Genomic DNA, 12,571 nt, shown 5'->3' on the forward strand with positions numbered 1-12,571 from the left:
GCCTCGTAGACGGCAATGACGTGACGGCATAATTGTATGTGTTGTAGAGTTCTAAAAGACGGGGCTTCAATTTGACACTCCCTAGTTTGCTTTACCGTGTACTTATGCCATTACACTGAGGATTTGTGGGTATTAAAGCGTAAATTTCGATTTACGCTGAAATTCTGGTCGTGTCGCCAGTGTCTGAATGGAATTGGTTCGAAACCCGAGGACGGCCTGTATTGCTGGTGTTTCCTAAAGGAGACCTAAATGGTTTGGAGGTGGGAGGATTCCATCTGACACAAGTAATATACTAATAAGAGCAGGAGCAGCATGGCTCAGGTTTGATCCTCAACCACATTGAGATGCCTTGTGTATGAAATATGCTTTCTAAATATAACTGCCTTACCTTACATCAACCCGTGAGTGATCTTTTTTGTAAAAACAAATGTAATAAACTGTATACAATTTACTCCATTTTTGTAAAATTGAATTTCAATTTCTAATCTTATTTTTTTCCCTCTTTAGTAAATATCATTCCCCATTTTTTTCCTGAGTTTTAAGTGGCGGGGACACCATTTCTATAAGACAAAGTATTGTATTGATTTCCTTTGTGATACAATGTTGATAAACTATCATGACATGCCAATATTTGGGGTAGCAGTGGTGGGGAGTGGGGTTGCCGAAGGTGTGTACACATAGTGTGCCGTTCACGCTAGGACCGGCACGGGACAAAATTGTTCGACTATATATGCTGAACCGTCTCACTGGTGAGGAAGAAAGCATACTAGTACATAGTCCTTAAGCTGAATATGAAGCATATCAAATACAAATTTAAATGGTGTGGCTTAAGTGAGAGTGAAAACAAATAAAGATAAAGATGTCCTTTATTAGTCCCACAATGGGGAAATTTGAAAATAATTTTATACTCTTCACAAAAAAAATACTGTTTTACAAACATGCGAAATACACTACGTTCTCTTCACAGGCTCAAATATTTGCCCAATGTGCGTGACGAGTGTGTGTTGTAACACGCATTCTTGCCAAAGTTTCGTTTCTCCCTGATGGGTGCGCGCATCGGTCCACGCGAACCGCGTCACCTCCGCGGTGGCTCGTGTTTATTTATGAAGCCAAATAGGGAAGGAGGGGGTTGGGGTTGAGTGGGTGGTTTGCGGGGGTCGCGAAGGGGGAATTCTGTGGTCTATCTGAGGCCATACGATCCTCTCAACGTGAATCCATAAATGAATGGTGGGCTCGGCGACCACACCATGGCGCACCGGTCCCTGATTGGCTCGGTGCGGGGCCGGAATAAACCCACTCGGCGTATATATGTGGCAGTGAGGTGTGACACTTCCAGGAAAGCGAGCGAACCCTCCCGCCTAAAAAAACTTGTCAACAAAAGCTGCGCTTGCACGCAACTCTACTCACGCCGACCCAACCCACCAGCAGGAGGATGAGGGCGCAGATCCAGAAAGTGCCGCAAATCGTGGAGCTGCTGAGGAAGAAGTCCGTAGGGCTGCAGCACCTCAAGCCCACATCCTCGGTGTGCGTCCTGGAGGAGAAGGATGCTGTGGAGGCTGCGCAGTGCCCGCACATCGCCTCCCCCTCCCCCTCCTCCTACTCGGGGGCGCACAGTCTGGATGCCATTCCCGGACCCACCAACTGGCCTCTGGTCGGCAGCCTGGTGGAGCTCCTGCGTAAAGGAGGACTCACCAGACAGCACGAAGCACTGGTACGCTCGAATTTCATTTAGTTTGTGTTTAAGTTGGTCTAATGGATTTTCTTTTCTCCCAAGGTGGATTATCACAAAAGGTTCGGTAAAATCTTCCGCATGAAGCTTGGCTCCTTCGAGTCTGTGCACATCGGCGCGCCTTGCCTGCTGGAGGCGCTCTACCGCAAAGAAGGCGCGCACCCGCAGAGGCTGGAGATCAAACCCTGGAAAGCTTACAGGGACCTGCGTGACGAAGCGTACGGGCTCCTCATCCTGTAGGTCGTCGTGGGTCCTCACCTTTGGATCTGGATGATTCGGACTTGGAGGGTGACCAACATTTATTTTTCATTTATTAATTCAGGGAGGGAAAAGACTGGCAGAGGGTGAGAAGTGCCTTCCAGCAGAAGCTGATGAAGCCGACAGAGGTGGTGAAGCTGGATGGCAAAATAAACGAGGTAAAACGCCCGTATGCGACTATAGTGTTTGAAGTATTTGTGAGATTTAAAACAATAATTTTGAAAAAAAAATTAAACATTACAACAGGTGATGGCAGATTTTGTGAGAAGAATTGGAAAAATCAACGTGGATGGCAAGATTCAAGATTTGTACTTCGAACTCAATAAATGGTCTTTTGAGAGTAAGTTTCATTCTATTATAGTTTTAAGTCAGGCTACAAAATGGGTACTTTTTATTGATAAATATATTTCCATTTCAGGAAAAATATTTTTGTATTTATTCGGGATTAACATTATGTCTAGTCTTGAATCAGATACCCTGCTAGAATTCATGCCACATCATTTACACAGAGGAGCTACTTTTACTTTTCTTACTTCCATACAAAAATGCAACCTCAAAATCAAATTTTGTTCTTTTAGCCATTTGTCTGCTGCTCTACGACAAGCGTTTTGGTCTGCTGCAAGAGAAGGTCAACGAGGAGGCCATGAACTTCATCATTGCCGTCAAAACGGTGAGTGCACCCTTCATTTATTCAAGTGAAAAAGTAATAGCGATCAGACGCATTTTCTCGTCCAACTGTCTTGAATTTGTAAAAATTATAGAAGGACCAGTCAATTTTTGTTAGAATTACACAAAATATATATCCAATGTTTAACTAATTTCTACATAAATTTCTGTAATAGTTGAAAAATATCAATAAGGCGACACTCTTTAATCAAAATGGTAGTCTTTTTATGCAAAATATAACTATCATTAATGAAATTACTAAATGTACAGTTTTACAAACGTTGGAAGAAAAAGTACAGCACTCTATTTGACTATAAATGGGATGCATGCATCCCTTTGAGCTGAGAGTGAAGATTACTCTCGGCTTCAACAGTAGTAATGTACATGAAAACTGAAATAACTCCAGCCAACTAAAGTTGGTAAAGTGTATCGTAAAATCCTGTAGGTGGCAGCATTGTCCACATTATAGTGGGACCTCTAAGGTTGGGTCTACCATCTGGTGTAGTACTCCTTCTATTGACGGCGAAACACTAGAGCATGACGTCCACACGAATGTACAACGATCTGCATGCCGGACTCAAGCTGGCTGCAAGTTCGTCAGGTTCACCTGAACCGAGGTCAGCTGAACTGCCGCCAGTGAAGCCGGTTACTGGGGCAAACCAATACTGTCAATGTACTATCACAAAAGGCGGACGGGAGAAGATATGCATGGGCGGTAGTGGGATGATTGGAGTGAAAACATGGACAAAGAACACAGTGATCAGAGAAGGTGATGATTGGATTAACTGTTTGGACTTCAATTCACAGATGATGAGCACGTTTGGCATGATGATGATCACCCCTGTGGAGCTCCACAAGAGTCTCAACACCAAAACGTGGCAGGACCACACTGCCGCCTGGGACCGCATCTTCAGTACAGGTACGTGCAAAAGCCTCATTCACGTGGAGGTACCTCAAAATTGGTCACAGAAGACAAGATGGCCGCCATTCACTTAAAATGGAGAGGGTCATAAAACATCATGCTTCTAAAATGTGTACAATAATGAACTAATTTCAAATCAATTGTATTTATAAAGCACTCTAATACAACCACCACTGTATGGTACAGAAATGACTCAAACCACTTTTACGTACGGCTCATCAATATTAGCTCGCATACTAGCCTAAATTTGCATGCTAGCGTCAACTGATGCTGACAGACATGGGCAAACTAAGATGCGCAGAAATAGTATTGTCACACATTTATGATTACACACAATTCTCTTAATACCTCTGTAGGTGGAAAATTTGTGGTTTGACTTTGTATCTGTTTCATATTGGTGCCAGAAAAAAAAGTTTAGTTTTACAGGCAGGGGAAGCCGAATCAAACATTTTTTACAGTAATATGGTCTGTGTGCCTCGACTAGTCAAAACATGGCATTCTGATTTGAATTTTTGGAATATATATATAGAGCAGCTAAAGCCCACTCGTTTTTTGTAATCGGAGTGGGAGGCCATTTTGCCACTTGGCCACTGAAAATGACATCACAGTTGCTCAGTTAACCACCAATCATGGGTCAGCTTGCGGATGTCACATGACCAAACTCAGAAAACAGGTGAGCCGTGATTGGTTATTACGAGCACTTAGCAACTGTGGTGTCATTTTCATTCGACGGCAAGGAGCAAAATTGCAGCCCGCTGAAATTGATACAATTTTGCTGCCTAACTCATGTTCCACAAAGGCAATATTATTCAGCATGCCATTTTTAGACAGACGGGGCCACAATGAACATTGTAAAGAAAAATGTTGACTTGACTAAAGCGTCACGGATCAACTTGCATATACGATGAAAACATAGCAGCTTTTACAAGCTGAGTAAAAGGCGACTTTAATTGGTCGATGTTTCGTTTCAGTCAGGTGACAGTCAAGCACATATGAACTGGGTGCTTGCTCTTTTTTTGTACTTGCGTGAACGACAGCCCGGGTTGTAGTAAACTGCGTGACCCATGAGAGGACAAACTTGCCCAATATTTGTCGTAAAAGCAGCAATAAGGTCGATGGGGACACTGAGCACTGGCGTGTCCAGTTCACTTATGACATGGCATCTAGAAGGCAGAAAGAAAAGACTAAATGGAACACATGGAGCATTCAGGAGAAAAGTTCAGTTATGACATGGTAGCTGTAAAGCTGTCCTTAATCCGATTGAGTTCGGAGCTGACTATTTAAAAAAAAAAAAAAAAAAAAAAAAAAAGTGCAGTTACTTCACTAATTTAATGCCTGGACTCTTCTGCACTTAAAGCGAAATACCAGTTCTTGTACTACTACTATCATCCATGGCATTATTCCGATTATTATTTGACTATTTAATGAGATGCTGCTCTCGCTCTCAACAGCAAAAGTTTACATCGACAAGAAATTGAAGCGGAATGCCCCGGGAGCACCGGACGACTTAATCGGCGACATCTTGCACCACAGCAGTCTCTCCAAGAAGGAGTTGTATGCCGCCATCACCGAGCTGCAGATTGGAGGCGTGGAAACGGTGAGACGCATTTTCACACTTCAGAAGAAAAAGGGGACAGCGTTCTTAATACAGCAGCCATGTAACTCTGTCCTCATCTTTTATCTTCTTGAATCTTCCCCACCGACCCTCACTAACAGAAGACTGAAGATGCAGTTTTTTTGGGGCCATTGTAGGGCTAGTTAAAATTAAACTAAAAAGTGTTCCATCAGTGAATGCATTATCTTACCAGCAGCCAATCGGAGGCCAAGAAAATGAAAATATCACCAGACCGACTAAATGTTCATATTAACTACGTATTAACCTTTGTATTTTAATCCACGTCTTAACCTTTGTATTTTAATCTGTTTTTATTTGCTTGCAATACGGTACATTTATATTACATTGTGCCGTAGCTATATTGCGGTTCATAGTTTGTAGTAGCTGGTTTTTAGCCTTGTACCGTAAAACACTGATGCACAGTGAGCACACTTACCAATTCATCACTTTGTTGAACGAAAGCTAAGAAAACAAGCACATTCATACTCAAATACGTTTAACGGTTTACAGTAAATATGTTCTGACACCCAAGTCACTCACCAAGCAGACCCTGCCCTTTAAGACAATAAAACTTGACGGCGACCCCAAGTGGACAAAAAAGCAGCGGACATTCACATAATTCTGATGAAGAATGCAAAATCTTGATACTCAAATCTAGAAACTCTGCAGCTGAAATTTGCAGCATGTGCGAGGGGCTTTGTCTATAACACTTATTTTCACTAGTCTCTTTAAAAGTATCCCACAAAACAACTGCTCCACGTTTGTCACTGCCGCGTAGAAATCTTCTCATTTAAAATAAAAAAAAATTGTGCTATGAATCACAGATTTCGGCCATACAACAGGAATTTCCGCAAGTAGTTCCACTCAAAAGACATAGACATAGTTGTGTTGTTAGGTGAACCGTGATACCATAAAGGAATGCTGCTGTACTCATGTGGCAAAACATTACCGTGTAACAGCTTCACCTTTAGCCTATTTCTTAGCCTGTTAAAAAAAATGAAAAGAGGGGTAGGACATCTTTGCTCCAAAACAAACATGTGCTACAGTTACATTGCCTCAAATGTATGCAGGCCGAATGTAACTGAAGGGCCCATTGAGGAACCAGAAACATTTCTGACCTCCTTTCAGGTCCCCATTGTGGAATGCACTTCAAGGGGTGCCTCATCGTGCCATGTCTCACCTTTTTTTTTTTTTTTTTTTCCCACCCCTCCATTTCTCTCAGACTGCCAACAGTATGCTGTGGGCTATTTTCAACTTGTCGCGTAATCCTGCCGCCCAGAGGAAGCTGTTGAGCGAGATCGCAAGAGTGGTGCCCGCCGACCAGCAGCCATGTGGAGAACACCTCAAGAGCATGCCTTACCTCAAAGCCTGCCTCAAAGAGTCCATGAGGTACGATGACATGTCCAAACACATCGGAAATACTGTCACGTGAATGAAATAAATTGATGTCAATTTTTTTATTTAAAATTTACTCCGTGAAGGATTATAATTGGTGTAATAAATTAATAAAAATAAATGTACTGTCCTTGCAGAGACAAACCTTGCCTGAAAGGCAGAACAATAAATACTACACTATAGGATAGTTACTACTCACCCTTCGACTGTGTAGACTAAAATGAAATAAAAGACTAATTTGTCCACTGAATAGTAAAAATGTAAAACTGCTCCGATCTGACCGGTGGCAAAACTACACTTAACTCATTCATTGCCATTGACGGCTAAAGACGTCAAAGATCCTTTTTTTTTTTTTTAAACTTGGCTGGTAGTGAATGAGTTAAGAAAAATAAGTCAACCTTTGGACAGGATAATGCTCAAATGAAGTAAAACTACCAACCCTTCATTTGTATAATAAAAACAAAGTCAAAGTATTCACTCTCTGACTATAAAATAAAAGTAAAATAAAGTGAAATTATTCTCCCATTGACTTAACTAATATACAGAAAAATACTGACCTTTGATATTTGGTTATATAACAAACCAAACCCCATTTAACTGCTTAATAAAACAGCCATGGCCCTATACTGTAAACGGAAAGTAAAAGTACTCAACCCTTTTGGATCAAGCAGCTACGGTAAAACTCTTCACTATATGCTGTAAAAAAAACTAAAGTAGGACTGGCACTACGTAAACAAAGTTAAAAGCAATGCTAAGATGCATTAGCATATGTATTGGATTCATTTCATATTGCACTGAGCGACATAATTGCAGTGTGTTCCATTTCTTGTTTGACGGTTGCCGTCACGTCTTTTTTGCCATCACTGGTACACTTTTACGCATATGAAAATTCAAAACAATTGTGGAGTAAATCCCTACGTGAGTTTTGATTGCATGAAGGTTTGCATTGGACGTCGATTCGTACAACTGTTAGTTAATGTAACTCAAGACGTGACTGAATGCATCCTGTGAGCATCTGGCCGAGATTCTGAGCAGTACCACGGAGATTAAGAAGCCAAAACGTCCTTCCCGCACATGACGGCGGCTCGGAAAAACAAGCTCCGTGAGAAAGGACGGCATGACCGGCCTCTGATGCTTTTCTTCATGTGCAGTCACAAGTTGTCGATCGTGTTATTGAGGGCTCCTAAGTACATCACCCAGGGAATGTATATGACCTGCGACTGGAGATTATACTGCCGCTCGCACTGTATGGAAAAAAATACCGTGTGTTTTGCTCACGTTAAACTGCTTAGACATGCTACATTAGACCTTCATGAGGCCCAATTCTCATGTTTTTTTCCCCTTTCTTTCTCCATGTTACAGGTTATCGCCGTCCGTTCCGTTCACAAGCAGAACCATGGACAAAGACACTGTGTTGGGAGATTACGCCATTCCCAAAGGCGTAAGTGGTTTATATGCCATACACCTGACATGAGCAGATTACATTCATTTACATTTGACACATGGCTGGCAGAGGCATGTTGGAGGGAGTGAATAAAACATGTACAGTACAAAGTCCAGACGCAAAGTTTTTAAGCCACGATGGGAACCTACAGACCCACTAATCATTAGCCTACTAGCGCTATTGCTCATGTAATTTTTGAACGTTTTTGGAAAGCAAGAAAAACATTGTCATCCAGATGATTGAGACACACACACTCACGCAAAGAATCTTTAGCAAACACTACTTTCAAGCACATGTGCTCTCATTAGAGTCACAGATAAACTGGAGCCACAATCCCATTCACACAGAAGGAGAAAGTTAGTCTTCAATTAAACACTACATGCAAACGACACACAAAGGCCAGAGCAGCGCTTCGAACGTCAAACCTGTGAGACAGAAATGCTCAGAATAGAAATAAAAATTAATTGTGACAAAATTCTGGGTGTTGAGCAAAAAAAAACGGCGTGGCACAGTATTGTGGTTAGCACGTTTGCCTCACGGTTTCTCGGTGCATTCATGACCTTAATGAGGACAAATGCTGTTATGTTTTTTCCGATGATCTAACAACTGAATCTTTAACATAGCTCTTGTTTAGAATTATGTAAGTGTACTCAAGTGTCCACTCAGTATCGTCCTCTCACTCTGTGTGCCCCCCTACAGACGATTCTGATGATCAACAGCCACGCCATCGGCGCCAACGAGGAGTACTTCAACGACAGCAAGCACTTCAAGCCCGAGCGCTGGCTGCGTGAGAACAGCACCATCAACCCCTTCGCCCACGTCCCTTTTGGCATCGGCAAGAGGATGTGTATCGGCAGACGGCTGGCCGAGTTGCAGCTTCAGCTGGCCCTGTGCTGGGTGAGTTGCTCACGTTCGGATCAGTAAAAAGCAGACCTAGCAGTACAAATATGAAACTGAGAGTTTTCCCGGACGCCAGTTGCGAGACCGCGGTGTGTTTAGCTCCATCTTAAGTCATGTAACTCAGTCATTGCCAACACCTGTGCCATGAGATTATTTTAAGTACAATTTAAAGTAATTGGTCCTAAAAAAAAAAGTATTCTAATAATCTACCGTATCTATGCCAGCACGTCTAGTGACAGGCGTGTGAGTAAAGTGATAAAGATCATTTCAATGTACAGTTAAGATGTAATTTGGGGGTGATAGTCAGAGCCCTGCCACAAATGGCGAAAATCTGCCGGTGAGTTAAGCCACTCAACAAATGTTTGTAAATGCCTATAGATGCCACAAATTGGTGGCAAAGCAGTTTTTTGTCAAGTAGACAAAGCTGTGGCCTGACCATATGACCCTACTCACACCACAACATACGGTTGGTGCTTGGCACAAAAATGCCACCAGATGGCGCCATAGCAACATTTTTGTTACTTATTCTAATTCTTTACCCTGAGCGCTGAAGCAGCGAATGCGTCCTGTTGGGCTCTTGTGTTAAGTGCCTTTCAGAGCACATTATTAGGAACTAAAATGTATTTAAATTACAACGTTTGACTGTATAATGAGACTGCAATAAAGAAAAACTACCCACCTCGTGACTGTATGGGGTGGGGGCAACCTTCTGCTGTATAATGAACCTGTGAAATGGCTCAACCTTAGACAGTGAAAATACATCATTATATCTTTTGGGAGCATTTTACAGCACGTTGTTAAACTGAGGTCTAATTGATCAAATTTGGCTTGTGCATGCATGTGTAAAATTTCATGAATGGAAAAAGTAAGAGCATGACATAATGTCAATTCTTTTTAAGGACAAACGGAGGAAAAGTGAAATACCGTTGTAAAAGTGAATAAAACGGCCATTAAAAAACGAGCACTCGCACAGCACAAAGATGTTGCGTTAGAGGCAAATTCAGTCTTTATTTTGTTGTCAGTTCCGAATGTTATGATGTTGGTGCATCATTGCTATAAATGTACAATGAACATTGGCTTAGAAACCGAAATGCATTTTCTGTCTCAAAGGACATATTCACTAATTCATCGTCTTTCCCATTAGCTGGTCCGAGATTACGAGATTGTGGCAACGGATGAGGAGCCGCTTGACGTGATCCACTCGGGATTGTTGGTTCCCAACAGAGAACTACCCGTGGCCTTCATCAAGAGATGAGGTGAGAAAGAAACACTTCAGGTAAAACCATTTGTGGTTTGAGTGGTAGCCGTGACTTGGCGGATGAAAAGTTGGATTTCCACACCAACAACCAGGATGAGCGTTGAAATGTCCTCAAACAACCAGAACAGTCGAGTTGCATTTAAATTCAATACCTTAAGAATGAAATGACCGGGATGAACAAGACTGATTTTTCAAACGTGAGACTACATACATGACGAGTTGAAAAAAAGAAAATAGCCGATCTCTGTCAGTGATGAAACATTGTGATTTTCTGTGAATGTTGTAGAAGTGATCATTTGAAAATGTAAACACTGGCTGAGCTTCGAGAAGTCCAATGTAAACTGTTGTTAGAACGCATTAACATGATCAGTGACTTCACTTAAATGACTAATAACCTTAAGGGTAATTTGAGCAAATTATTAATTTCAGAAGTGGTTTATCTAACTGGTAGCCCTTTGTATTGATCAGTACCCAAGAATTAGCTCAGAGATTCCCTTAATTTAAACCATAAACTATGTTCCAAAACAACAAACAATTTAAAAAATGCAAAATTCCCCTCCAAGTGAATGGCTTACAGATATTTTAATTTTTGCCTTCCACTACCAACCCAAGCTAAACGCAGCTCCTCCTTGACATTCAAAGATCTTTGTGTCTCACTTGAAGTAAATCACTCAAAAATATTTCTCTGAAACAACTTACTACTTTCCTATTAAATCAAATTAGATTTTCGGTGTGCATGCCAGCTTTTAATCTTTACCTCTTATTGCCCTTCCAGGTGCTCTATTCCTCCAATGGAAAGATGGTACCTCTTCTGGACCACTGACTCCCTGTATTGCTGCTCTGTAAATACAAAGATACAAAATTGATAAACATGTAATCACGCCATAAATACCTCAAACTTATTTAAAAGTATTACTCAAGACTGTGTTGATGGCTCAAGTGGCAGTTATTGTGTACAAATTACGCGTAGGCAGCTCTCTTTAACTCTTATTAACGTCCTGTACGTAGATGTTAAACTATATATTGTGGCAATGTTTTTTTTTTTTCATTGTGTATGTAAAGTGCAATTATAATGTACATTGTTTTATGTACACATATTTTATTCGTGGAAATAAAGATGAAATAAATACAACAAAGCTTTCTTCTTTTTAAAATGACAATTCTGATGAGGTATTTCTGACATTATGTATACATTTTTATATGTTAAAAAAATGCAGGAAGAGGATGTTTTAATCATGAAATGTGCTCTAAAATAAGCACATTATAAACAAGCAAAATTAAACAAATTGGTAATTATGTCAAATGTTATATATTGGTATTGTAACTCCCCACATGTGATGCCTGTCAGCCAATCAAGTGAAAAAAAAAGCTGTTTGATAGATCCACATTTTACTTTTTGAATTGAAACACTGAAATGAACCTTTCGACACTCTTTGTAACAATGTGTCAAATGCATTATGATTATATATGATTTTGACCTGCGCTATATAAAAATCCAATGCAACAAAGCCCTGAAAATGATCAGATGATTGGACATTGTTTGAATTACTCACCATGATTAGGATTAAACATGTTGTAAGTGAATCTGTCATAGTGACGAAAAGCAGGTTGCAGGTTGTCACATATCCTATTAGATTCCGTTTGAGAGGTTACTTGATTAACCAGACGTGTAATGCATTCCATTTAGGTGGACTGTAATACTATGTGCCAGTCTTAATCCAAGGTCTGCCATTAGTAAAATGTTAATTCGATAGGAGACTTGAATCTCCGGTTAAAGTAGGACACTAAGAAAAGCTTATTTTATAAGACATGGAAAATATATACCATTACATGAGTTTACACTCTGATAAATTCAGAAAAGTTGCACATATCAGGTGTTTACGTGCTATGATGAATTTTCTGCACAGGCTGCTAAAATAAATAAATCCAATGTACCAACAGTAAATGATGGTTGCATGGGTAGTATAGGATTGTAGGCTGGATTAAAGTGATTATAGAAGGACGGATGCATCATAATGGTCCTTGAGTGGATGGATGGACTGATGGATCGGTCGACCATTGATGGAATGAATGGATAAATGGATATTGCAGAAAAAAAAAAGATTATGGTGATGCATGTTGCTGCATAGTAAGTAATAATTAATCTTTGGTAATTTTATGAGAGAACCTTGACCTCAGCCCCTTGACATCTTGTTCTAATTGCTTGCTAATTTATATAACAGCATATAGAAAGCGCTCTGTTCAGCTCTAGCTGTTGTGAAATGGGCTATATAAATAAAATTGTATTGTATTTACCAGTCCCACAATACTGCATACTATATGCACAATACGATTGCTCATTCAAATTGAATTAAGAGCGGAATTAAAGACTTTAGAAGCTGGTA

The 12,571-nt window shown here is 40.6% G+C and overlaps 1 protein-coding gene across 1 annotated transcript in view; it reads left to right on the plus strand.

Moving 5' to 3' along the window:
* The window catches only part of cyp24a1 (cytochrome P450, family 24, subfamily A, polypeptide 1), a 35,076-nt gene extending 23,753 nt beyond the window's left edge, over window positions 1-11,323 (plus strand). Inside the window, exons 2-13 of the mRNA XM_088309778.1 lie at window positions 1,426-1,711; window positions 1,775-1,965; window positions 2,052-2,145; window positions 2,234-2,327; window positions 2,566-2,657; window positions 3,461-3,572; window positions 5,027-5,172; window positions 6,413-6,579; window positions 7,948-8,026; window positions 8,729-8,926; window positions 10,074-10,185; window positions 10,963-11,323. Of these exons, the coding sequence (XP_088165904.1) occupies window positions 1,426-1,711; window positions 1,775-1,965; window positions 2,052-2,145; window positions 2,234-2,327; window positions 2,566-2,657; window positions 3,461-3,572; window positions 5,027-5,172; window positions 6,413-6,579; window positions 7,948-8,026; window positions 8,729-8,926; window positions 10,074-10,184 (1,570 nt within the window). The 3' untranslated portion in view covers window position 10,185; window positions 10,963-11,323. The remainder of the gene's footprint in view (window positions 1-1,425; window positions 1,712-1,774; window positions 1,966-2,051; window positions 2,146-2,233; window positions 2,328-2,565; window positions 2,658-3,460; window positions 3,573-5,026; window positions 5,173-6,412; window positions 6,580-7,947; window positions 8,027-8,728; window positions 8,927-10,073; window positions 10,186-10,962) is intronic.
* Window positions 11,324-12,571: the final 1,248 nt, after the last annotated feature.

The sequence above is a fragment of the Idiotropiscis lumnitzeri genome, chromosome 11 (assembly GCF_059441095.1).
Source record: "Idiotropiscis lumnitzeri isolate Australia: NSW breed Sydney's pygmy pipehorse chromosome 11, RoL_Ilum_1.0, whole genome shotgun sequence".
NCBI classification, from domain to species: Eukaryota; Metazoa; Chordata; class Actinopteri; order Syngnathiformes; family Syngnathidae; genus Idiotropiscis; species Idiotropiscis lumnitzeri.